At 39.2% G+C, this 27,267-nt stretch overlaps 1 protein-coding gene across 7 annotated transcripts in view; it reads left to right on the forward strand.

Annotated features, from left to right (window-relative positions):
• LOC111864158 (piezo-type mechanosensitive ion channel component) overlaps positions 1–27,267 on the forward strand; it is a 288,244-nt gene that overhangs the window by 72,470 nt on the left and 188,507 nt on the right. For 5 of the 7 annotated variants that reach the window (XM_023851212.2, XM_023851215.2, XM_023851216.2 and 2 more), the window contains exons 6-9: positions 83–329; positions 3,352–3,508; positions 12,908–12,955; positions 27,070–27,208. In XM_023851212.2, coding sequence (XP_023706980.1) covers positions 83–329; positions 3,352–3,508; positions 12,908–12,955; positions 27,070–27,208 — 591 coding nt within the window. The remainder of the gene's footprint in view (positions 1–82; positions 330–3,351; positions 3,509–12,907; positions 12,956–27,069; positions 27,209–27,267) is intronic. The other 2 variants (XM_023851214.2, XM_033751339.1) reach the window with 1 other exon arrangement.

Genomic DNA, 27,267 nt, shown 5'->3' on the forward strand with positions numbered 1-27,267 from the left:
AAAGGGTGAAACTTTTATCTTCAGTGTACGTGAATTAGAAATTGATATAAGAGGAATTTATTGACACAACAATTTGTTGCAGGTAAATGTCTAGCACTAGCATCACTGTGTCTAGCAGGCATTTTGCGACCGTCTGCTCTAAATGGTGTCTACTTTCTTGCATTCTTGGGTGGTATGACATGGTGGTCATGCTACAAGGAACTTCATCGTCCATTTGGTGTGGTGCTTCATTGCATTCAAGTTGTGGCAGCCCTGCACATCATGGCACTCTTTGTTGTTCAGCTACAGTGGGTTCAAGATTTTCTCACATCTGACTGTAATTATTGCAGGTTGGTAAACCAGAAGGTACACATTCTAATCCATCTCAATCCCTAAAAAGACTTTTCTGATATATGTGGTAGTCCATGTGAGATAAATTACTTTGGAAGAGTTTCTGGAGTCCAAGGTTTTCACTGTAGAATTCTTATTACTAAGTTTATGAGTTTTAAATAAACCAGTCATGATGCCCATATGTGGTAAGTTGTATATGGTTTTCATCATCTTAAGCACCAGTGTTTGAGGTTTAAATCCTGTTTGAGACATGAATGCATGTTCTCAGTGTCTGATATGTGTGTGTGTGGTGTAATACGCTACTTGATAATGGGCCAGTCCGCCTTGTAAGGAATTCTAACCAAATGTCTGAAGGCTTCATTGTTTGAGAAGTTACTCTGAATCACAACAGGTTAAAAGCTCTAACTAATCTGTTATAGCTGAAGAAGGAAATTTTGAATGATGCACAATATCTTTGTGAGATTTCTGTTTCTGATGGTGGCGACTATGAGGGGTACTCTCTTCTGGGTTTTGATATCATGCTGTATGGTAGAAGTTTACCAATAATTTGGAGGAAAATACTGCCACCTTCTTTGAGGTCAAAGATTAAGCGTTCAGCAAGCAGAGTAGGAGTATTTTGCTTCCTAGCTTAGTTTGCTTACTCTTCAGCAAGCAGAGTAGGAGTATTTTGCTTCCTTGCTTAGTTTGCTTACTCTTCATCTCTGAAGATGGAGATAATACCTTACTCCGAAATATCAGTGAACATCTTCCAGACTTTATGTTATCACACCCCAGAAAATAATATTCTTCATGGTATCTTTCTTTCCCTAGACAGTACTTTAGCTGGTATCCTATGGAGCCATTGCTCAAGAGTCTGCCAGGTCTGTGAGAATGATATAACATGAAATGAAACAATGGTTACATGTTTTACTTACCTAATATTTTTCATGTAGTACAGCATGCCCCAAAGTACAGTGCGTACAATCAAGTGCGCGCCGCGGCTGCAATTTGCCGTGAGTCATACCACCGCAGAACAGATGCAACTCCTCCCCGCGACTGCAGTGCCGTTCCCCGATAGCGTGAGTGTAGTGGTGTCGCTGAGTCTCCGTCCATCAGTTGCTCTACATGCACACATTTATAAGAATACAGTAAAAAGATAACTTACCGTGGTTTATAACAGGTGCTGAAAGTGACCTCCTTCTGCTTGCAAACATGCCGCGCATCTCACAAATAAATTACGCGACACTCTCTGCAGTTCGTCGACGGTAATTGAATGAATTACGCGTGTAATTTCATTTTGAAGACTATCAATGCTGCGGGGATTATTTTTGTAGACTTTTTGCTTCAGGTTGCCCCAAAGATAATAATCAGAAATACTGAGATCTGGGGATCTGGGAGGCCACAGTCCTCTACTGACAATTCTGTCTTCAAACACTTCCTGTATTGCGACCATGGATGCATTAGCCGTATGTGCTGTAGCGTTGTCCTGCTGAAAATACCCGTATTGTCTTTCTTCGGCATTCAACTGATCGAAGAAGGGATTCAGTATGTCATTAATGTACCGATCAGAGTTCACGGTATCGTGGAAAAATATGGGGCCAATGATTCGCCGCGGGCTTACAGCACACCACACACCCACCTTTTCACTATGTAATGGCACTTGCTGTATAGCGTGAGGATTTTCATTGCTCCATATTCTTACGTTTTGTGCATTGACGTGGCCACCAACGTGGAACCACGCTTCATCAGTCATGAATAGAAGCTGAGGATCCACTATTCCATCGTGTACATTTTGCAGCAGCCAGTTGCAAAAACGAATTCTTGCTGCATGATCTGGTTCTTTCAGCTCATGCACAACTGTTACTTTATACGGGCGAAATTTGATTAACTTTGTGGCTGTGCGAGCAGATCCTAGCGAAACACCAGTTTCCTGTGCTAAGCGTCTTAACGATTTTCGAGGACTGATCTGTAATCTTGCCTGAATATCCTTAACCTTTTCTTCAGTCAGCACAGTTCTCTTCGATTGCTTCTTCTTGTCACTCACTGAACCTGTGGCCCGCCACTTTTTCAGAAGCCTGTTTACACACGACTTTGTGGGAACTGGCGAGTCAGGATATTTCTGACGAAACCTACGTGCGAATTTTCTGTAAATGTTTTTCCTTGCAATAGTTTCGACAATAAACACACGCTGTTTAATAGTGAACTTCATTTCCACCGTCTGTCGACAGCTGTAAACATTCCACTCCACTTCCACAGCAAGACAAAGACTGAGTGTTTAATGCAACCTCGGGTTCCGATTATGCAACCATCGGCGTAGGAGCACTGCAGTCGCGGGGAGGAGTTGCATCCGTTCTGCGGTGGTATGACTCACGGCAAATTGCAGCCGCAGCGCGCACTTGATTGTACGCACTGTATATTTCATGATCTGTCTGGTATTACTTGTACTGTGTCAGAAGGTTTATCCCATACTGTTCCTGATGGTGGACTTTCTTGTTACCAGAATCATACTAGAAGCAAAAAAGCCTATAGGTGTTTCTCCTTTATTGCTTCCTTTTACAAAATTCAATTTTTCACAGTAAACAAACAGCATGTAAAATTTTAGCATGGTGAGAGGCTAGGTGACTAGGTGTGAGTGAGAAAGTGAGACATACATGTAACACATTCTTGGGTGGCTGAGGAAGTGGTTCATTATTCTGATTTTTCTAAAAAGAGGTTTGCAGAGTTTAGTTTAAGAAGCACGGAATATCTGGACATGTGGTTCCTTCTCATCTTGATTCTTCGGTTATATAATGGCTTTCACCTGCATAGTTTCTGAAGCATTGAATGGTAAAGTAAGTATGAATGATGGACTGTGAAAGGAAATGGTTATGACATATTTTAAGGATTATCCCAGGAATCCCTTGTAGGGATTAAGTAAAACCACAAGGAACTTGTAAGGTAACTGTGTGAGGGCTGATATTCAAAGCCAGAATATCCAAATACAAAACAATAGTGCTGAGTGCTCAACCATGATATTCATTTACAACATTGTCATGTTCACAGATATTTGGGGCTGACTTTCCTAATGAAGACGAATGATGTTGACCCCCGCATGCAGGATTTTGTTAGCACTGAGTGGGCTTCATTTGTCAATCCTGTTGCTCTCCTTTGGCTCTACTACATCCTTGGCATTGAATCTTATTACCTTCTTCGACCAAGAGTAAGTAGCTGGTGTTGTTCCTGATTTGTTGTTCATAGTGTCACAGAAATGAAAAGAGTCAGCTCCAAGTTGATTTTGTTTTCAAGTACTTGTAATAGACATGTTATCAAAGTAAGGAAATAACAACACAGTTGTATGGTTGTAAACACAGTTTAAGGGTAGGGCAATGGGCAGGTGCTGATCTGATATCAAAGGAGGTAGAATGCCCCACTTACCCGCCAAAAAATTACTACTAGCGCTTAACCCCTTCAATTTAACGTGTTGTCTTATTTATATGTTTATTTTGAATCGTGTTGTGTATGTCAACTACTATTGTAGATTTTTCATCCTTAAATTTGTGCCTTCAGTTGTTTGTTTATAAATGAATAGTTGTGATAGATGGACTAAAAAATGTGTAGTATTATTGTCACATGTTGGAGTGACTATAGATGGGGTTTGAAATGGTAATTGGGTTTATTGCACACTTTTACAGCTCGTGACTACACTTAACAGAATACCGTCACACACGGACTAGTGTTATCAGTTATGTTGCTTGGTAAGGAGCTTCCCACAACAGATGTTCCTCTTCTTCTGGGTCTCCTGGGGCTCATATCCTTGCAGGGTGGTGACCATCTCTTCCCAACCTCATATTCTGACCACTGGCTTCAGTTGGTACTTCAATCAGCTGCTAGCTCTTGGGCTAGACTGAGCTCCAACTGCCAGCTTTCAGCTACAGCTGCCAGTTATCAGCTGGCTTCTGATCTAAGTTAACTCACAACACACAGTCAACTCCTTATATAGCCTCGGGCTGGATTGCATAGAAACACCGCTTCCAGCAGTTACACTATTGTTGTGTGTGTACGTTGCTTAGTGATGGCTCTATTATTTTTGCATGTTACACAGCTGTTACCTAACAGTGGCTGTTTCTCAGGCCCCACAATTCTTGCTTTGAGCAAATATGCCACATTGCTCCCTCCGTAAGGCTGCTTGTCCCGAGTAGCCTGTCTGTATGTCACCATCTGTTCACAGAGAGAAAATAACCAGGAGTGGCTGGTGCTCCTACAGCACCAACTCTTAAGCTATGTTTGTCTCTTCTTCCATTTGGGTGGTGGCCAGCTCCTCCACAATGTTCAGTAACCCATTTTTCTACAACCCGATGGAAAACTTGACTGCTTGCTTCACAATTTTTAGTCTGAGACTTTGCCTGACAGTATTGTTGAATGCCTCTTGCTTTATACATGTAACACTCTTATAGGCTTCAGTCCCATACATCGTAGTTGCATTTTGGGCCCTTCCATTGCCTCTTTACGACGGCGGCAGATATGGCAATGCAGGTTAACTGTCCATGGGTGGTGGTCAGCTACTGCTGGGATCATCTATCACCCTGGGTCTGTTTCTTTGGCCATTCACAATGCCTTATGGCCAGACCCAGTTCCCGGATCAGTCCTCTGGTGCTCTGAAAGTTTCCACTGCAGTCTCTTTGTTAGGGACTTCCTGATGCTCTGCTATGGCCTGTATTTCTTCTGGATTTGCCTCCGAAAACATTGCCTTTACTTCTTCCAGACCAGCCTTAATTTCAGCATCTATTTGTTCCTGGTCTTCATCTTCCCTAAGTAGGCCTCCATTACTTCTCAGCAGGTCGTCGTCTCTTTATGCCAGATATTCATCTGGGGAGGCGAGATAACCTATCTAGGTTTTCATGTCAGCCATCATTCATTATGGCTAGCTTGTATTTCTTCTTCATTTGTGTTCATCTTCACTTTCATTCCTTCTTGAGTGATTCTGTCCTGGCTTGGTGGATATCTATCTGGGAGACAAGAGTACCTATTCAGGTTTTCATTTCTTTTTGATTGATCCACATATTTTCTCAAAACATTTCATTCTTACAAATATGTTTTTGTACATTATCCATCGTCCTGTCTTTAATAAAAACCACTGTCCCATGTATTTTTCAAAACAGTGTTTGGACTGGATTCTGCCTCTGTTTTCTAGTAAAACCTACTCATTTGGACCCACTCAATGAATCAAGGAAGGCCACATCATATGTTTGAATGAAGTGAAGGTCTTGCAGATTGAGCCAAACACCACATACAGGAAATACATGGAATCAAGCCACATGTCTCTGCTGGACCATCTGATCAGTCAACCCAGTTTGGACATCTCTCCCATATACTATACTGACATTTGCTTGGAGAATCTAAGAAAACTATAAAAGATTTCAGTAAGGATACTGAGTTCAAATCTCAGTTAATTTACAGACTACCTTAACTGATGTCTGTAAGCAGACTAGGTCAGCCTGCCCTCAGGTTACAGAAGAGACATGATTTTGAAAACATGTCTGTATTATAAAATTCCATTATGCAAACCCTACTATTATATTGACTCCAATGATGTAATTGGAGATGTGTTCCCACAGAAATTTGTTCAGTCCACAGATGTAATAGAAGCACACACTTCTGTTCATCAAAAATAATAGTAGGTACCACTGCCAGGTGTATAGTTGTGGTGACCCTGGGGCAGTCAGAATTTGGAGACCCCTGTCAGTAACAACAAATGTAGGTTATTACTTTCTTATTTATTATAATAACTAAAATGAGAAATAACATTTTGTGGTTTTAGAGAAGCAGCTATCTCAATAAAATGTGTCAATTCTATTTTTGTTCAGTGTAGGCACTAACTTCATTGACAGTTGGCGGTCACTCTTTTGGTATAGTTGGCTTGCATACTAGAACTAGGGAGTTTGTCTGTTTTTTGTAGGGCCCAGGGAGACCACCATGGTGGCCCCTACATAAATCTGGCCATGATAGGTTCACAGAAATAAACTGGTTGAGCTGATTGAATGGCTACCTGAATTGTTATTTTTATCAAGTATTGTTTGCATTATAGATGTAAAGTTTTGGTAGTAGAGCTAATTTTTTGGTCCATGAGAAGTGAGAACATTTTTAAAGGTTTGTGGCAGTGATTAATTATTTAAGCATGGTGACTCCTGCACCATCTCTGAATATTTGTGTGTATGTTCAGGTTGTTAATTTCTGTTCTTTGTATCCATCTGAAATACATTCATATTGCTGTGATAGATATGTACTCATATTGTCATGTGTTAGTGAAGTGTAGTCAGTATAGCAACTGGTTATGGGCTGGATGACTGAGAGGTTGGAGTTTGAGTCCCGGTAGGGTCAAGAAGTTTCTCTTCTCCAAGATGTCCAGACTGGCACTGGGGTCCACCCAACCTCTTATCCAGTGGGTACCAGGGGCTCTTTCCCCATGGGGTAAAGCGGCCAGGGTGTGAAGCTGACCACTCACCTCCAACTAGTGCTGATGTCAAGAAAATGTGGATCTATACATCCATTCCCCCATACGCTTTCATGGCATAGTGCTTAATTAGTTAAGGACAGGGACAACTTTACCCTTTTTAATGACTAGACAATGGTTTAAATTGATAATATGATGTATTTATTGCTTATAATCCATAACTACAAATAGCTATAACAGTCTCACTGATTTACACACACTATAGATCACTACAACTACAGCACACATGCAGTCTCCTGCTTGATATTTCTCATCAGTAGTTGTTGCTAGGTAGTGGCTGCTAACAATGGAAATTCCTAATGGCCAGCCACAGACTGCCACTGCTTGCTTGCAGCTCACAAACTGAACTGACTGCCTACTGCTGCTTGTCCTCATTATATAGCATTGTCATGGACCAAATAGAGAACACCACATCCTCTATTGTTGCATCAGTATATGTTGCTGCACAAACATATTTACCATGCCACTTCATAGCAGTGGCTGCCTCTTCTTGTTCCACTGTTCAAGGTTTCAGCCATTATGTGTGCAAGTGTGTATACTATATGATGTCACGTTTTAATTGACTAGACATGGAGTTTTTATTGATAATTGTGTTTCCTGATTGCTCATGACTTGTAAGTACAAATTATTATATTATTATCTGACTAATCTATGCGCTCTGCAAATCACTACAGCATATAATAAGTCTGAGTTTATTTCATCACTAGCTGTTGCTAGATAGTGGCTTCCAACAATTGGAGATTCCTCTGCTGCTGTGCTTATGGCTAACCACCAACTATAAGTGCTTACTCCTGACTCCAGCTGACTTTGGTTTCAGGTAAATTGCTTTTGACCTTCACCAGCACAATGATTCTTGATTGAGGACCCTGCAGAGCCCATGATCATATTTCTCTGTGTCATGACCCTTCTGGTTGCTCACTTGGTTGGCTGAATTGCTGTTGGTTTCACCAGCACAGTCAGTCTTGTTTTCAGGCCCTGTTGGGACCCATGCCCATATCTTTGTTCTTTCGAAGAATCTTCTGAGCAGAGCAAAGTATAGCGAACCAGTAGATTGCTTTTGGCTCTTACCAGCACAGTTATTCTTCATTTAGGGCCCTATCAAAGTCAAAGTTACTTTACAACTGGCGCCTGACTTCCAGTCAGTTTGTCTTGGCGTCAAGCCCCTTGAGACTCACGACCAGAGATGCTTTTTTGAGCTGAACCCTTATGGTAATAGTAATCATCCTCCCTGATGAGAAGATGGGTTTGTCTCTTATGAATATGCTTGGCCTTTTGTCAAGTAACATTTCGCACATGTATAGCATGTTATTTAAGGGCCCCATCAGGACTTATTACCAAATTTTTGTTTATTCAACAGTCTTGGCCCAGACTGCATAGAAAACACTGCTTTCACCAGTTCTTCTGTTGTGTTCGTATTCATCGCCGCAGAGATGACTTTACTGAGCTGTTGCCTAGCCTATGTCTCCTTTGGCTCCACTATTCCAGCTTTAGGCATCTTGGTACATATCTTTGCGACCATTTGAATTCTATCACACTGAGAAAGTTGTCAAAGGCTAACACCTTAAATGTTATTAAATATAAAGGAAGTTGTCCTTGTGCCTAGGCACCATACTGTGAAGGTATATAGGGGAATTGGAAGTAATACTGCACACATTCTTCATGTTTGCATTTGATGGATGTGAGTTGTCCGCTTCTCACTCCAGGTACTTTATCTCAGAGATAGAATCTCTGGTATCCATTGTTACAAAATGGCTGGTCATCACGTTGTGGCAGAAAGAAGCAAGAATGAAGTTCTAGTCTTACAGCCTGTAGGCAGTTTGTTTTCTGGTTCCCTGGTTCATTATTGATGTCGATAGCTGCAGAAAACAGAAATTGGAACACCTGTCAATGCTTGAAGACACAGTTTTGAAAGGGTAAAATACACAGTAACCCAACCCTAACATTGTCATGTTATAGATTTTAATCTTACAGGCTGTGATGCTGTGTAGTGTGGTAGATGGTTACCATTATTTAGGAGGAACATGCTGCCTGTGTCTTCTACCATGAAGATGGTGGCAACAGGTTTCTATGAAACATTGGCAGTTGCCTACCTGGTTATGTGTCATAATCCACGACCCACTGTGGAAACCTCGGATATCTCCAGAGTCTGTATTAGACTGTCAACAATACACATAACCTATAGTTAAGAAACCAAGCATCACAGTGCTGGGTTTAGCAGTCTTGTACTATAGTTAGGAATTACCCATACAGAATGCAGTCATACTGTCTAAGGTTCTTCATGTCCCTTCTCAGTTCTTGCAGGCAAATTCTAGTATAATACTGCAGACTAGGTCATGACCAGTTCCTTCCTAACACATCTTCCATAATCATCACTTCATTTCTCATTTGATGAAGTGTAGTTGTAAAAATGAACCAACAGACAATCAAGAGAGTTACAGTAACAAGTAAGTTCTGAAATGAAATCCCCACACAAGTTTTGTTTTCAGTTTTGAATGTTGTTTCAGCCTTTATAACTTTATGTTTCATTTAAAATGACTGTGACTTCCAACTAATGCAGTAGTTGCTTCATGAAAGGTAGTGTCTGGCTTGTGGTGGTGGTGGTTGTGGTTTGGTTTGGTTTGTGGTACTCAGGGACAACATGGTGAGAATGGCTATTTCTTGTTGGGCCAAGCTCTGCACTAACCTTCACTTCTACACTAATGAGTGGATTTAATCTTCTTTCATACTGCTGCAATAAAATTATAGTTACTGTGAGAATTTAATTAACAGATCAGTTATTATGTCCACATTGTATCTTAATCACAATCATATGGATAAAACCTAAAAGAATATTGTAAGTAAATATGAACAGAAAATAAAATGACATATGGAGGTGACTTGAAGTCACCTGAAAGTGATCTGAAACTTGATGATTCAAAATTTATACCATTGAACATAGCAATTCAGACATTTGCTACTCTCAGTTTCCCATGTAACAGTAGACAGTAATGTGTCATTGGTGTGCAGGACTGGCATTGAATGGAATATGGGGATATGGAGTATGATGTATGATTGATGCTGGAAACTTTTAAGCAGTTTTTGTCCACTGAAATGTCACTGTGCTATTGACTCTTTTCCTTATTCATGTTTCTATAAAGCCAACAGAGTGTGTTTACACTTTTAAATAGTATGTTAAATAATTGGTGTTTTCTAGTAGAATATTGAGATCTGACACCACCGTTACTTTTAATTAGTTAACTTTTTTTGTATATTACTAGACTTCAGTTCTGTCATTGCTATCTCTGCAATATGTGAACAGTTCTGCAGCTGTTAAGTGAGTTGCTCCGTGACAGAGTTCTTCTATCTTTACGGGAAAATAATCTCTGAATGTTTTCCATTGCTTGGATAAAGTATGTGGCAGTATACAACTTTCTGGAGGTTATCCCTGTCTCTGTCTTGAAATGTGACGAAAGGAGTACCTTCTTTTGAGGTCTGTTAAATAAAACTATTCCTTAGCACTGTATCATGGAATCAGAAGGCAGTTCTATAAAAGGAACTGAGAAAGAGGTTCTGTGAAAGAATCCAGTTCCTTTCTGCTTCATTATTTAGTGACAGCAAAAACACTTATGCAGTGTACCCAGCAGAGCAAGTACCCTTTTCTTGTATGTGGAAATGGAGATAATGCTAGTCTGAATTGTATATACAGTATTTTTTATCCAGATGATGAACAATTTTGGAAGCAGATTCTCGAGCAGAGTTTATTGTTAGAATAAATATATTTTTCTAGGCATAGATTTTGGTATAGTTCCACCCTGCTGTGGTTACTTACTGTTACTTCAGGGAATGGTGTGTGTAATGTATATTATGTGCTTAGAATTTCTTACAGGACAGAGAAATTTAATGTGCCTGCTTTTTTATCAGAGCATGTATTTGCAGCATCTGGAGTTTCAATCCATCACACAGTGAATCTGACTGACATTTCAGGACTCGTGCAATGAGGAGTTCACAAACATAGATGGGATACCACGTATCCCATTGTCCCGTCAGCTCTCAGTTCGCTTCTCCCAACAACGGAAGCTAACCCTTTCCCGTAACGCTACTAACAGATGGCGCTCAGCCACTCAGAAAGTGAGAGTACGTAAGATGATAGCCAGCTTTGCACTCTCCATTATTGCAACGAGTAGACTGGTGCTTCTTCTGAATGTTTTTTTATTTACTTTTTTGCCTGAATTTTGATGTTTGCCTGTATAAAGCACGAAGATGTTTGCAGAATTATTGTCTCTGCCTTCACTTGTTATTGTAGGCTTATGATTGTCATTGATGAAAGAGTTTGGAAAATATGCAGTCAGCTGTTTTGAGTTCAGTTCCAGTCTAACTTACCTTACTGCTTTAGAATACATCTGTTATTGTTATTTTTGTTTTCTAACTTTAGAATAGTCATTTTTTATGTTTTCATGATTATTCACTGTTTTATTTTAAGTGGTATAATTAATTTGGATATATCATAGCCATAAGTTAGTGTAACCCCTGTAGAATGAGGAACTGAAGACATAGTTGTAGCTTGATTCCATACATTGCAGGAAACTTACAGTAAAGATATTTTACTGTTTGTTATGGGTCCACTATTCAGTTGTCATGCTACACAATTTCAGTTTTATTTCAGGATTTGAATTTCATGTATCAAATGATAAATCTAATTCAGCAACATGATTTAGTAAGTGAAGAGAACCATAAGATACTTAAATGATTTTAGTTATTATAAATAAATAACAGTGATTCAGCTATCACAAGAAGGTGTAAGAAATTCTATTGCTTCATGTGCCCTCAATCACATTTCTACACTTGGAGATCACAGTCATTTTCAGAGTGAAACTGAACATTATAACTAATTAGAGCATGATTTCCTTTGAAAAAGTGATATTTTGATATCTTGTAAAGAAATTCCCTGCTTCCTTGGTACCTGATGGCTCATTGCTGTGTTGACTTAAGTCATTATTATATGCTTTGTCAGTTTGTTCTATTCTACACCATTACAACATTATCATCCCACATACGTGGGTTTCAAAGTATAGTATGTTGCCCTTGAAGGTTTCCACCTAAACTCTTGTATTAATTTTCCTTTTCTCCATCCATACATGTTCTGTATATCCTATCCTGCTGGATTTAATCACTGTAATAGTGTTAAGTAAGGATCTATTTTCTTCCTCCAGAGTCAGAGAACATGCATATAAATCAACAAGTATAATTTGATTTTGTATATTTTAATCATTAGGTTTCTAGATGACGCTTGGGAAGATAAAACGAATTTAATCTAAATAGTGCTGCAAATTCCTGAAAAATAATAGTTTCAGCATTCTGGTAATGTGAATTGTAAAGCAGTGAACATATAAGAAGCATTTGTTGGTCATAGTCACAAAATAATACTTTTTGTTATGTTGTGTATGTGCCTGCTAATATTGTGGACAAAAGAATTCCATATAATTTTTATTGGGAAGCACCATTCAGGAAGATCAATTTGAAGACATGGGCATGAATGGTAGGATAATACTAAAATGTGTCTTAGAAATGAAGGGCATGAGATGTGAACTAATTTTCCTGTGCAGGTTAGGATCCAGTGATGGGTTTTTGTGAATGTTGTATGAGTAATGTGCCTTCAAGCTCCTTGGTAACAGTGAAGTTCTTAATATTTTGAATAATTGTCAGAGACACAAGGAAGTCTGGAGTCTTGGAGAGTGTAAGATATTTTTCCTCTTTGTGTCTCTAAATCTCTGCTCATGAAAGTGTTCCTCATTCTCTTACCTATCAAGTCAATGTATACTGCAAGATTTTCAGCTGGGAAAAATTGCTGTTTTAAAATTCTTTACATGACAGCATATGGTGTCACTACCATTTATAAAAAATATGTAATAATAAAACACATATTTCAGTCATGTGAACTGTCTCACAGACTGCATATTTTTCTTTGGAGACTTCCAGAATTACACACACACTGTTTCATCTACGGACAATCAGAAGCCTATTTCAAATGCTTTGTATATACCTATATGTACAAGCAACACTGTGGTCTCTGTTACTAACTGATAATCCTGTCTTTCAACTTAGCTGTGTTTTGTGTTTGATGGTTTTTAGGTTAACAGTTATGAAGCTGATGATACCAACGTAAACGAACACACACATGTACGTATATATAATGAGTTACGATCTTTTTCATGATTATGGAACTTGGTTTTTAGATCCACTTTGTATTCCTCAACTTTAGTCCCTGCAGTCTGAACCTTCAGACTTGAACATATGGGATTATCAAACTTCAGTGCAACCAAAAAAAGCACAAGTTTAGATTTTCATATATATATATACAGTACACGGAAGCTGTGCCAGATGGCATTGCTTTGTTTTATTTTCTTGAATATGATATTTTTATTTTTAAAACGTTCTGCATATAGAAATTATGACAAAAGTAGTCAGAGGCTAAAGAGCTTCATATCAGAATCTTGTACAATATGTAAATCTCATGAAATTACAATTTTACATTTTAGTTTATGGAATTATATTAAGAAGAAAGGCATTTTAGGAATTCCTTACATTTGTTCTCATTGCCTGGTTACCCATGGGACCACATATTTTTTGAGCAAACACCTTTACAAAGAAGCGTATAAAATTATTTTTTGCATTGTATTAAAATTTGTTAAAATGTTTTTGAACTCATAATGGGCATTCAGAAAATCAGGAAATAAAGGTTGAATTTTCAGATCCCTTGTAAAAAATAGAAATATTTCGCTGATACTAATTTCCTTAAGGTATCCCTTCAAGTGTTCAGTGTTCCTTTGTGTTAGGCCTACTGGAACAATACAGTAGAGCAGTGTTCCACAACCTTTTTCTAGTCGCGGCACACCATGAAGTGTCTATGACTCAACACGGCACACCATAATGTTATTCCCCTCAAAAACGCATGATATCAGACAATTAATATAAATACATTACGTGATCAACTTATTACTATAATATTATTATATTATTTTATTATCATTAAACAGAAATCGACTCATACATTTATTAACAATTAATGAACTTTAATTCACTGTAGAGTGTAGAAAATACACTTCTATTACTATTAAAGTAAATACAGTAATTCTACTCATACCTTCAATGTGATACTTGCGCCTGTGTAGCTGCATGCAGGCGACTGATCCATGGTGGAATCACTGACAACGCAAGTCTCATTTCTTCATTGATGGATTTGAGCCACTCCCTCTTTGATGTCTTAATTTTAGTTCACACAAATATGTACGAGGCTTGTCCACAAAGTAAGTTTCCCTGGGGCCATGTACAGAAACAAAACACAATTTCATGGAAATATTTATTGCAACAGATACAGCAAGTGTTCAGCTATTTTTCAACATAATCGTCACTGGAATTGAGACATTTGTCATACCATGGAACCAACTTTTGAATACCTGTGTCATAAAAGTCTACCGCCTGGGATTGGAACCACTGTGTGACAACCATCTCCACCTCTCTGTCATTCTGAAAATGCTGACGCTCACCGGACAGGAATTTCTTGAGGTGTAGGAAAAGATGGAAGTCACTGGGAGCGAGGTCCGGGCTGTAGGGTGGATGATTAAACACCTCCCAGCTGAACTCCTGCAGGAGACTTGCTGTCCGTCAAGCCGTGTGCGTCCTAGCATTATCGTGCAGGAAGACAATACTGGCACTAAGCATCCCGCACCACTGGTTCTGAATGGCCCGTTGCAATTTCTGCAGTGTTTCACAGTAACTCTCAGTGTTCACCGTCTCACCTCTGGTCAGGAAGTCGACGTGGAGAACGCCCAGTCTGTCCCAGAATACCGTGCACATCACTTTCCGCCCCGACAACGTCTGCTTGAATTTCGTCTTACAGGGAGATCCACTGTGACGCCAGTGCCTTGACTGCTGCTTGGTTTCTGGGGTAATGTGTGCAATCCACGTTTCATCACCTGTGATGATCCGGTCCAGAAACTCATCGCCGTCATCATGGTACCACTGCAGAAAGGTCAATGCTGACTCCATGCGCTCTGTTTTGTGTTCTGGTGTCATTTGCTTCGGCACCCACCTGGCGCACAATTTCCTGAACAACAGATGCTCCGTGACAATTTCGTGCAACAAGGTGTGGGAAATCTGTGGTACATGACTGCTGACTTCCACAGTTGTGACGCGACGATTCTCCATAATGCGTTCCCGCACAAGCTCCACCAGGTCGTCTGTAATGATGGATGGCCGCGCCCACTGCGTTTCTCATCATGCACACTTTGTTGACCTGCTGAAAATTGTCTGCACCAGCGACACCATCTGCTTGCTCATGACGTTAGGCCCATAGACCTGGCACAGCTGACGATGAATTTCGATCGGCGCTATGCTCTGTGCATTGAAAAACTTTATCACTGACCGCACTTCACAGTCGGCGGGAATTGGAATAAGAGCCTCCATCTTCAACAACTGCAATGATGCTACTGTGGGAATGCGGGAAATTCTGTTTGTGCATGAGCCATGCTACGGCATTGCTCTATCACGTACGCGCAGTCGCTTCGCGCAGTATAAGGTTTGCTAGCTGTGGGATGAGTGGGAAACTTACTTTGTGGACGTGCTACGTAGTTGAAAATGGCAATAACACATTAACTTCCATCTTGGAGATGGCCGGGTATTCACTCCTTATTGCCAACCAAAACGTATCCAAAGGCACTTCGAGAAGTTTTAGTTTCAATGTTCTGTCTGCTTTTAAATCTGCGAGTTCCTCTTGTATATTAATTGGAAGATGTTCTGAATTCACAACAAATGGATCACGAACCCAGTCAAAATATTTTACTCTCTTTCCAAAATACTTATTGAATTTCTGCTGAAGAATTTCTAAATGTTCTTTAATTGTGTCCGTCACCACTTTATTGCCGTCAGCAAATGGCCATACAGTTGGGGACATCTCAAACGACCCATCTGTAATTCTCTAACTAGCAACCAAAATTGGCGAACTACTTCAGAGCACATCTGCAATAGAACTGAAACAATTGTACAATGCAGGATCTCTACTCTTCAAATGGAAGAATTGACGCTATACCGACTTATTTTTTAAATATTTATAATTTTAAATGAAGTCCAACAATTGGTGTATGCATCGTTAGAGGAAGAAAGTCATAAAGTTGAAGAAGCTCTAACTTCTAACAAACGGGCAAATACCGAAACAGCGTTATAAAAGACAGGAAAACCCATGCTAATCCCTGCAGTTTTAGGGAAAAGCACGTACACAGAACATGCGGCAAGTATATCAAAGAAGCTGCGTAGATGCGAGAAAAATAGAAATAAATCAATAATGAAAACTATGATATAACAACAACTATGCGTAAATAATTTACGTTTAATTTCTTAGAATACAAGATTACTGTACATAAAAAATCACAGCATGTAATAAAGAATAAACAAGCATCGTCTTATTTAATCAGTGCAGTAGCTGAGAATAAAATACAAGCATATGAAACACGGTAACAGGGATAAAATAAAACGAATAAAATTCGACAGTTAATTTCTTACAATAGGTAAAAGTTCGCATCACACCTTTCACCTTATGACGGCACACTGGTTGTGGAACACTGCAGTAGAGCATATCTTGTCATAGTTTAGTTAGCCCTTGTGGAGTCATTAGCTAGTAACAGGACAACGTGAGATATTGAATCAACAAGAAAATGCACTAAAAACCAAGTTTCATGATCATAAAGCATACTTGGTTGTTGGGTTTTTAATACTTGTTGATTTAAATTGAACTGAATAGAATAGAATCTCGTATTTTGAGGGTTGACACACTAATTGCAAGTACATTTTTATAGGAGAAACTATGTATATTAGTAAATAATTGTAAGATTTGAGGTTTTCACGGTGGTGACTATGACGAAAGCAGTCTTCTGGGATGTGGCACCGTGTATATATGGTGTTAACCAACGTTTCGGAGGAACGTATCGCCTCCATCTTCAGGGTTGAAGGGTAGAAGTCAGCCGTAGCTGAACACAGCATTGATCTTGGGCATCATATTCAGCTTCAGAATACCTCCATCCTCGCCACCAAGACCCGATATANTACGGTCTCTTCGCTTGTGGATTTCTTATTTTTCCTTCTACACTGAAGATGGAGGCGATACTTTCCTCCGAAACGTCGGTTAACACCACATCTACACGGTGCCACATCCAAGAATGCTTTCTTCATAGTTAATAATTGTTACACAAGGTTACACAAATGAATTCCAGGACTAAGCCCATTATGCACATTTAAAAGCAAATAGGAATATGTTTCAGCTCATGCATGTAAGCTGATTCATCTTAATATCAGTCCTTACACCAAATGTTCAAAATTGTTTGCTTTAAATGTACAGACTGCATGTTTTGAAGTTCTGCATGGTATACTAGCAAATGCTGAAGACATTTTCACCCTTTGTTCCAGTTGTAATTGCTGTTATTCAACACAAATTTTGGCATTTATGGTTGTGGCTCTAATTCTATATTATGACGAAGGCACTGAAATGTAATGATGAAGCCCTTGCTTTCCTCTTTAAATTTGATTAAACTCTTATAATCATATTTCCTGAAAGGACGGTCTGTTTATTATCTGTTTCCTTAGCTAACTTTTGAAATATTTGAAAAATGTAATATCTGCCATCATTCTCAGCTACTTTGTATCACTGAGTGATGCAGGTACAGGTAGGAAAGTGTCTGTACACATATTCCATCGTATCGGTCACACCATAGTACATTTTATGTGTAGCTTTCTGCTGGTTATTAACATAGTGAATGCAGTTTATTGCTTTGAAAGTAGATCATCTTTGCTTTCAAGTTGTGTTTTGTAAAATTAGAAGCAACAGAGCGTAGCAAACACTTTAACAGTTAGTGGATTTTCTTCTTAACCAGGCAAGTGGTTATGACATCTGTAGACGTCCTGTGGTACTTTGTATCGTAGTGGTCATGACATCTGTAGATGTCACATATGTTTATAACAACTACACTGAGATATGATGCCAGTCAGCAATGGAAACTTGTATGTTGGGCTTGCAAGATTTTCTAGCTACTTCAGAGTGTGAGAGGAAGTTGTTGATTGTTTGATAGCTGCCCTGGGTTAGTGTTCTTTCAAATAAACATTATGGCAAGTCATAGCAAGATGTGCCTAAGTGATGAGAAGGCGTTTATGAACTGTTACAAGAGAATGAATACAGCAATATTTCAGAGGGTGAATATACGATGGGGTACCCAAAAGAAACCGAACTAAATTTTTTGTGGGCAGAGCTTTTGTAGTACCATGTTTTGCCGCTATGAGCACATAGAGCTAACATTCCTGAGTCGATAAGCCGACTACCGTTGCTTCAGAAGGTAAGGACTAGTTTCGGCAGAGTTTATAGTGACAATTGTTTTGTGTGATCGTCATTTTTGCAATGGCTGATTTTTGTGAACAGCGTGCGGTGGTGAAATTCTGCTTTTTGCTCGGGAAAAGTGGAACAGAAACTCTTGAAATGTTAAAAACGGTGTACAAGGACGATGCTATGGGGAAAACTCAAGTGTTTGAGTGGTTTTCCCATTTCAAAAATGGTTAAATGTCAATTGATGACAAACCTCGTTCTGGTCGTCCTTCCACGGCCCGAACACATGAAAATGTTAAAAAAATTCGTGAAATCATCAAGGAAGATCGACGATGGACCATTGAAGAAATTGTGGAGCTGTCGGGAGTGACTTGGAGCTCAGTACAGCGAATTTTGACAGAAGATTTGGGAATGAAAAGGGTGGCTGTGAAATTCTTGCAACGACTGCTGACTGCTGAACAAAAACAAGGTCGTATGGAAGCATGCTGTGCTTTGAAAGAAGAGTCCCGAAATGATCAAAACTTTTTTTCAAAAATTATCTCTGGTGACGAAACCTGGTGCTATGCTTACGATCCTGAATCAAAGCAACAATCAATCCAGTGGAAGACTTCAAGTTCGCCTTACCCCAAGAAAGCTCGTCAGGTGAAATCAAACATGAAAACAATGCTGATTTGTTTTTTCGATGTCAGAGGAGTTGTCCATTCAGAGTTTGTTCTGCAGGGTCAGACAGTTAACCAGGCTTTCTACTTGGAAGTTTTGAAAAGATTGCGCAACAGTTTGCGGCGGAAGCGGCCAGATTTGTGGCAGTCGGGTGACTGGTTTTTCCATCATGACAATGCCCCTGCTCACACAGCCCTGTCTGTANGTAAGATTTGAGGTTTTCACGGTGGTGACTATGACGAAAGCAGTCTTCTGGGATGTGGCACCGTGTATATATGGTGTTAACCAACGTTTCGGAGGAACGTATCGCCTCCATCTTCAGGGTTGAAGGGTAGAAGTCAGCCGTAGCTGAACACAGCATTGATCTTGGGCATCATATTCAGCTTCAGAATACCTCCATCCTCGCCACCAAGACCCGATATATGGATCACATCGTTAGGGAAGCCATTGAGATCGAACTCCACCCCGAAAATATGAACAGGGAAGGGGGGTTTTGCCTTGGTAAGTCATGGAAGCCTCTCATCTGTTCCCTAAAGAACCCCCCNGTAGTCACAGTGATATAAATGTGAACATTTAGTTAGGTTGTGAACAAAGTGTCAGGCCTGATGAAGCACAAAATGGCAGTGACAAAAGTATCATGCAGCCTGACATATGGGCAAAATCAGGTGCTGAGTGACCACATTTCTCCATTTACTGGCAAGCCTGGCATAAATGTTGATTTAGAAGACCACAGTAACCACCTGGAATATTTGGAGTTGTTTTTTATGGCAGACATTGTGGAAGTAATAGCCAGAGGAACAGATCAGTATGCCCCCCTTATTTTTAGAAAACACGCCTAATCTGAAACTGAAATCAAGGACCCGTCACTTGGCTGGTATTGAAAACTACATAATTATAAAGTATTCACAGTATCTGCCACTTGAGTTATAGCAATGTTTCCAGTGGTATAATCGTTTTAGTGATGATTTCATGGTCTGTAAAAGATAGCAATTTTGCAGTGATGTTTTGAAGAACATTTTGGTTCATTCGTCCATACCAGCCTTGAGCTTGCTCACATGGCAATAAGTAACTCTGTTTGTCAGTGAGTGATCCCCAGTGTCGCAATAAGCCAAGCTGGGAATGTGTGTTCTTGCAAGACAGATTTGTCATCAGACTTTTATAATCGTGTTTCATTTCTAAACAGCACACGCTGGTCAGGACTGCATATATTTAATGTGAATGACTCAGGCATATATATGAGACCATGTAGTCAGAATGGAAATGAAAGTAAGTGATGGCAGTTTCAATTTTTTTGAAAATAAAGCGAAAAGTACAGAATTTTAATAAAAAAAGTATAAACTTTAATGTAATGACTATAGAAATAAAAATATAGGTGCGTGAAGTCTGATAATTGGTCTTTCAGAGGCTTTTTATTCTATAATTTTATAATGACACATGATTGACATATTGCATTTTAAAAATTGAGCAAAATTATGAAATTAACGTTACCGTGACAAATTTAAATATCCAAGGGAATATAATGTGCCACTGGAGGAGAGATTCAGCCTCTAACAGAAATGAGTAATGAAATATTCTTTGGGGTAAAGGGCTGCCGACGCATAGGGCTCTAGAAAATATGGGAACCTAAACACTATGGGCCTCCAAGGCCTGTTACAGGGATACCTTTACTTTACTTACTTTACTTACTGCGAGAGAGATTAGAACACAGAAAGAACCATTTGACTGGTTAAGATGGCCAATCATTCACTGTCATCAGTTTCTTTTCTTTTTGAAAGGAAACATTTAAGTGATGTAAGTGGAAGACAGTTTATTTTATTTTTCTGAATTCATAGATCTGTATCCATGTTTCTTGTGAATTTAAATAGCAGTAGTTTTTATTGGTTATTTCTGTGAATGTTACTACTGCAGCACCAGAAAAGTTTGCATCTTATTTTCATTTAATTTCATTTCATTTTGCTGACAGTAATTCATATAGTCTTCAGATCTTGATAGCATGTTTTTTTTTTACAAGTATGTGATTCATATTTAGTGGTACCCAATCCTATTGACATTGGACTATTTGACTGTATCTGCTGAAAGTCCATTTGCAATGTGTGTCAATTCTTCATTCAGAGGACATGGGCTGAGTGTACTTTTCTAAATGCTTTAGTTACAGAAATCTTCAGGGTTGCACAGCAGTTTGTAGCTAATCTTGTTTCCATTCTTCCATCATGGTAACACTGGATTGGTTTGCAAACATTTCGGAGAACTTAGCCTCCACCATATTCAAGACACTGATTAAATTGTAACCTGGTATTGGCATTTGTGGCAATTCACGAAAGGTCTGTGACAATATTTGATTCGCTATACCTGTGCTGTGTTAGACATTGCCCGTTATCTGAGATATTATTGATATATATTATGTGTTAGGAGTTGGTTTTACTTCCATGTTCAGATGATTGTGGTAGTCTTTACATTGACACTCTTTTTAAAGATTGCTGGTAACAGTTGGGGTTGAACCCTGACATTTGAGTATTAAGGTAGCCTGCAGAGTCCCCTGTTGTTGATCACTAATCTTAAAATAAAAAATCTCCATGATTACAACCATCATTTGAAGACTGGAATAAAGCCAATCTCAGAAACATTGTATATATCAAATGTACCTTGGACAATGGGCAGTGTGCACCATAGTATTGGTATAGATATTTATAGTACCCGAACACAAGGCAATATGGACCTCAGTCAAGATCTCTGTTCCTGTTGTCCACACACCCAGCAGGGCACAGAAGTTACCATTGCAGCATACAGCACCTTCAGTCTGACTTCCTCATTCTTCATTAGAAGACTGTAAGACATTGCTTTCAAGTGGAAATTTACTACTCCTACATGTAACAACTAGCCTTGGGAATCAGGAACTGTATATTCTCAGCTGCTTGTTCTTGCATCTGCTGTCAAGGGTAGCCCTTCCATGAGCAAGCAAGCCTCCCATCTTTCAGAATATGGCTATTTGATTCTGAAAATACTTGGTTCAAGTCTTGGTCTGGAAACCAGCCATCTTGACTGGTTTATTTTGGTAGTTTTTCTGTTCTAGTCACATGCCAGGATATGCAAGCATCTGCACACTGCAGCCCACAGGCTGGTTGTAACTCTTGAAACACTTCACCGTGGCTTCCAGTTTGGATGTTAATAGCATGGCCTTTTATACTAATTTCATACTGTCTCATATATAGTCAGAAACTGTATTTTACTCTAAAGGATTAAATTTTTTTATAGAAATTGAAGTTTTTGGGTCCTGGTACAAAAATTTACTATACTTATAACTGGATATGGGGAAGTCAAGAGGGCTGCACTCCAGATTATGTTTAAAGCATATTAACAGTGATCATAATTTAGGATATCCTCTGTGAATTAATTATTACTAAAACAAGGTGGAAATTGCCCAGTTTATTTCCTTTTATTGATTACATGCCGTTAAAACTCTGACATGTTTCAGTCATGCAAGACCATCTTTGGAGGATGTACCGTATTAAAAGAAAACTTTACAGTTCATGCATATAAAAAATAAACGATGTAAACTATCAATGTCATATATATCTTATAAAAGGTTAAAACTAATACTGTGTTAGAGTTTATGTATGTAAGCTGTAGATGTTGCAGTTCAGCTGGTACATCATGTGATGTGTTGTATTTTGATGCTTCACATTTGTTTTTTAAGTGTCAAAGAGGTGGGGCTCCACTGTTTTGATGTGTTTCCTGGTAGGTTAAGTGTTGAACAGTCACACTTCATCCACCAAAAAGCACATTAAAACAGAAGAACTCCACTCTTTGACACACAAAAAGACCAGTGTGAGACAAAAACATGCAATGTAGCACAACAGACCATATTAACTGATTTGCAACAGCTACAGCTTATATTGTCATGTTGAGGGTGGTACACATGACACAATGACGGGATCTAGTTCAGATGATTGGATTTATTAGCACCTTGGATACAAGTTCTCCTAATCACACATAAATACAATGCAGTCACTGATATACACACTTCCAGTTCACCGTTGCACACGCACTAGCATTCTCTGTTTCCACTAGTCATCTCCAAGCAGTGTATCTCAACACAGACACTTATCACTTCAAATCGCTATGAAGGCTTCTTGTCTTCAATCACTTTGTACTCCAGGTTCCAATTTGATGTATTCGCCTTCTTCTGCCTCTACTATTTCTCATAACTGGCCTGAACTGAACTCTGTCCCTCCTAGTTCAAGTTCACTTAGAACTTACGGCTCACAGCTCTCGTTATATAGCTGCAGCATGGACTGCATAGGAAATACATTTCTATTGTTGATGACGTTGACCACACAGAAAATGTGTCACATAATATCTATCTCATCAGTCCATTGGTACGCTGACTGTCGCCTAGCAAGGAGCTATAAACATTTGTCCTATTGTTGTAATGCACACAACTGAAGGTTGTTGACAGGTAGTTGCCTAGAAATGCTCTGGCCATCCACGTTGCAATATATGTGAATTTTAACATAATATTAGGTCTAACTTTTTATAAGAAATTTATGGCATGGACATTTTACATCTTTAATTTTTATATATATTTGAATTGTGAAGTTTCCCTTTAATGTGATCCCCCCCTTAAAAAAACATGGTCTTGTGTGACCAAATCTTGCAGGAGTTTTGACAGCCTGTAATCAGTACTAGATATACAATTAGATGACAGTTTAGTACATCTTGTTCTAAAATAGACAGTATATGAGGAAATGGAACTTTGTTGGATTTTTAATAATATTGTAACGTGTCTTGAGTTCGAAGCTCATTGGTCACGTGTGTAAGTCCAAATCCCACTTCTGACACCAGTGTAACGTGTTTCGTTACAGAATACGCCGTAGAGATCGTTAATTGGTTTATTCAACAATCTACAAGAAACGGCTACAATTAATTATAACACAGTTGAGGGTTTCCACACTTTACAAACCCTACAACCAGAGTCTTCACGTACTAATAACGCGGGAGCTATACAAATCTCCCTGAATTACACACTCCAAATATAACTGTACTACAGCACTCACTAAGTCTCGAAAGCACACAATAAGTCTTCCCCTCGCTGACTTCTCAGTTATCGCACACTCACAGGCTGCTACCTTGAGAACTGTTGATAACACACTCGCTCGACTACTACTTAACTCTGCCGCAGCCACAGTACAACTCGACTCGGCGACGGTTACGTTACAACTCACTCGCAGCTGCTGTGCAGTTCCCTTATATAGCCGCAGTGGTGCCTGTTGCGTGCCACGTCACAGGAGTTGTTGAATGCTGCCTAGAAACCGCGATATCCCTTGGTGACGTCACCGCTCTTGACTCGCGTTGCATAGCTACCAGGTTGCGGGGACTCGGCTAACTTCGGCTCTGCTCGGCACGTCACCGCGGGGAGAGTGGCGGGGTGATGCCTCGCCTATTACGCGAGCGATACGTTACCGCCACGTGCCGCTGGGGAGGTAGGGGTCCTCCGTTTCGCAGCATGTCACAATATCACATGTATGTCTTGATATATCTGTAGATTACGGTCGGTCAGTCAGTCAGTCTGAGAGAGAGGGAGGGGAGAGGAGAAGAGAAGATGGTTTATGACTATGTATGAGTGCAGTCTGACTGTGTATATATAATGTCATTCTCATACCAAAGTAGTTTTCATGTAGTTGCATAGATGGCAGCTGTATGTTCAAAACTGTTGAATCTTAAGAATGAAGGTATAACTCAGTTCACTCTTTTGTTGGACAAGTGAGGGAACAAGTTAAATATATGAAAGGGATAAAAGAAAAGGAAGAAGGAAGGCCAAAGACGAAGAAATGAAGGAAATTATTCCACACTGAATTTCAGTAGGGTTTTCCAGTAGTAGGAAATAAGTATTCAATAGCTTTTTAAGTACTAACTTGTTCTCATAATTCCCTCCAGCCCATGGTCACTAGAAAATAGACCCACCAGCTCCCAATACAATTTTTTTGCCCACTCCGAAGTTAAAGATAAGACATGAGGAATTCTTTCCACTTCTTCAGATTTATTATTCATATTTCCCTCATATTGAATAACCTCTGAAGTTAATGAAATGTTGTTGAATAACCTGTTAATCGGCCATATTCTTTGTCCATCAGCCAAGTAGGAATGTTATGGGGCAGTAAGGTAGTATAGAAATGAACAGGAGAGGGGTCTTAATGTAAGGTAAAATGAAAGTACAGTTTCAGATGGTGCAGGGAATTCTAGATAATATTAACAAATGTCACCATCCCATGTCCTCTTGATTGTACATACTACAACGTGCTTTTACTTGAATATTTTAGAATATATTATATGAAATTCATGTTGATATTGTGTATACCTGTGGATTGTGTTAATTACAATTGAGGGATTTGATTTGTTTCATTCTGGTCCGTCTTATTAATATTATGAAAAAGTTAAATAGTTCTGTCCAGTGTTGTATATTATTTATATTGTATGTATATATTTTTACTTTTAGAACATGTACTGTAATAGTGGCTTCTAACAGTATTGATGTAAAGGTGTCCCTCTAGAGATGGTCTCTGAAGACCGAAACATGGAAGGGCATGAATAATTGAAATAAGAGAGTCTTAACCATTCACGCTGGACGGAACTATTCAACTTTTTCATACAGTTGAGGGGTTATTCAGTCCTTGAAATTAGCTTTTAGTAGATCATGTTTTGAATTATGTTAAGAAGGGATATACAGTTGCCCACTCTAAAATCATTTCACGAAATTATGTGAACAGCCATCTAGATCATGGAGTACATGATGCAAGTCATTGTTATAAACTTGCATATTTCATGAACCATTGCTTAAGATGACTTACTCATTAAATAATTTCTTACGACTAATGACCTTTGCCTTTCCAAAACATTTTACTCAATTGTAAAACTAACACATATTATATTTCTTGGAGGTGCCATCTCTGTCTCTTGGAATTCTGATACACAAAATTTGTCTTCCTTAAGATTCATATGGTGTGGTATGGCTGTGTGGTAAGTAACAAGACTGTTTATTACTTTGTTCTCTGTTTACTTTCTGCAGCAAACAGTGTAATGCCGTAACAGCAGGGATGTCAGTTGATATGAATTTTTGTGTTAGTATGTTTATATCAGCTCAGTTGTTGTAGTGACTTAGGCTGTGGGCTGGAAGACTGGAGAAACAGGGTTCATTTTCAAGCAGTGGCAGAGATTTATCTCTTCACCATTGCCTCCAGGCCAACTCTGGGGCTCACCCAGCCTTCTGTCCAGTAGGTATCTGGAAATTCCTTTATGGCAGTAAAGTGACTGGGGCACAGTGCTGACCAGTCACCTCCATCTGTTTCCAGACTTTGTGGTATGGTGCTTAATTATCCATAGGGACAGTTTTTTCTTTACTTTTATTATATGAAGGTTGAAGATGAATTTGTCCCTGTACTTAATTTTAGAGCAAGACACCATACTTTGGCAGTAGATGGAGGTGGGTGGTCATTTTCATGCTGTGGTCACTTCATGCCCAGTGTAAGGGTTTTCAGTGCCCATTGGATAAGAGGCTGGGTAGATCCCAGAGCTGTTCTAGACTCTGTAAAGATGTCCCTGTGCTTAATTAATTAAGCATGACACCATACTTTGGCAGTAGATGGAGGTGAGCGGTAAGTTTCATGCTGCAGTCATTTCATACCCAGGGAAAGGGCCCTCAGGACCCATTGGATAGGAGGCTGGCTAGGTCCTAGAGCCATTGTAGATACTTTGGAGAAGAGAAGCATCTACACCTGCCATCCTGCCATACCTCATCACTATTCTCACTTCTGTGTAGTCATGTTAGTTTAATGCTATTTGGGGACCTGCATAAAAATATTTATAAGCTCCAAAAATGAATTTAACCTTTCTGTTGATAGAGAAAAACGTCAGGCAGCTGAATGATAGACTGTGTTTATCCAATTGACAAATTCATAGTCCTCAGTACAGTATCTGATTCCCCACACGTACAAAAGTTATTTTTATGAGTATACTTTTAAAATCGTTTTTATATATAAGACATTCTTGTATGCCACTACAGATTTAAAATAAAATACACTTTAAGTAAATTAAATACTGGTAAACCATTTTAAAATTCTTTTTTCACTGACATTGTTTATATTGGACAGTAAGTATCAGTTGGAAACTTTAAAACTAAACATTCTTAAGATGCCAGGATATTCAGGCTCATTATAAATGTTGTTCCTGTCTCTAAGTTATTACATACTATAATTTAAATTTACATTTGTTTCAGTTAATAAGAAACATGAGTCCCATGAAGTATGATTCAACCGGTCGGCGGCGGAGCACAGTCAGGCAAGATGCTCATGGGAGTGTGATCCTCAGTGATGGCTATGAAGATGTGATCCAGTTGGATGCACTAGGAGCTGCACGTGAGTTGTATTATTTGGGACAAATGTGGCAATATACTCAATTTTGTCCCTTCATGATC

This window comes from Cryptotermes secundus, unplaced genomic scaffold (assembly GCF_002891405.2).
Source record: "Cryptotermes secundus unplaced genomic scaffold, Csec_1.0 scaffold1647, whole genome shotgun sequence".
NCBI classification, from domain to species: Eukaryota; Metazoa; Arthropoda; class Insecta; order Blattodea; family Kalotermitidae; genus Cryptotermes; species Cryptotermes secundus.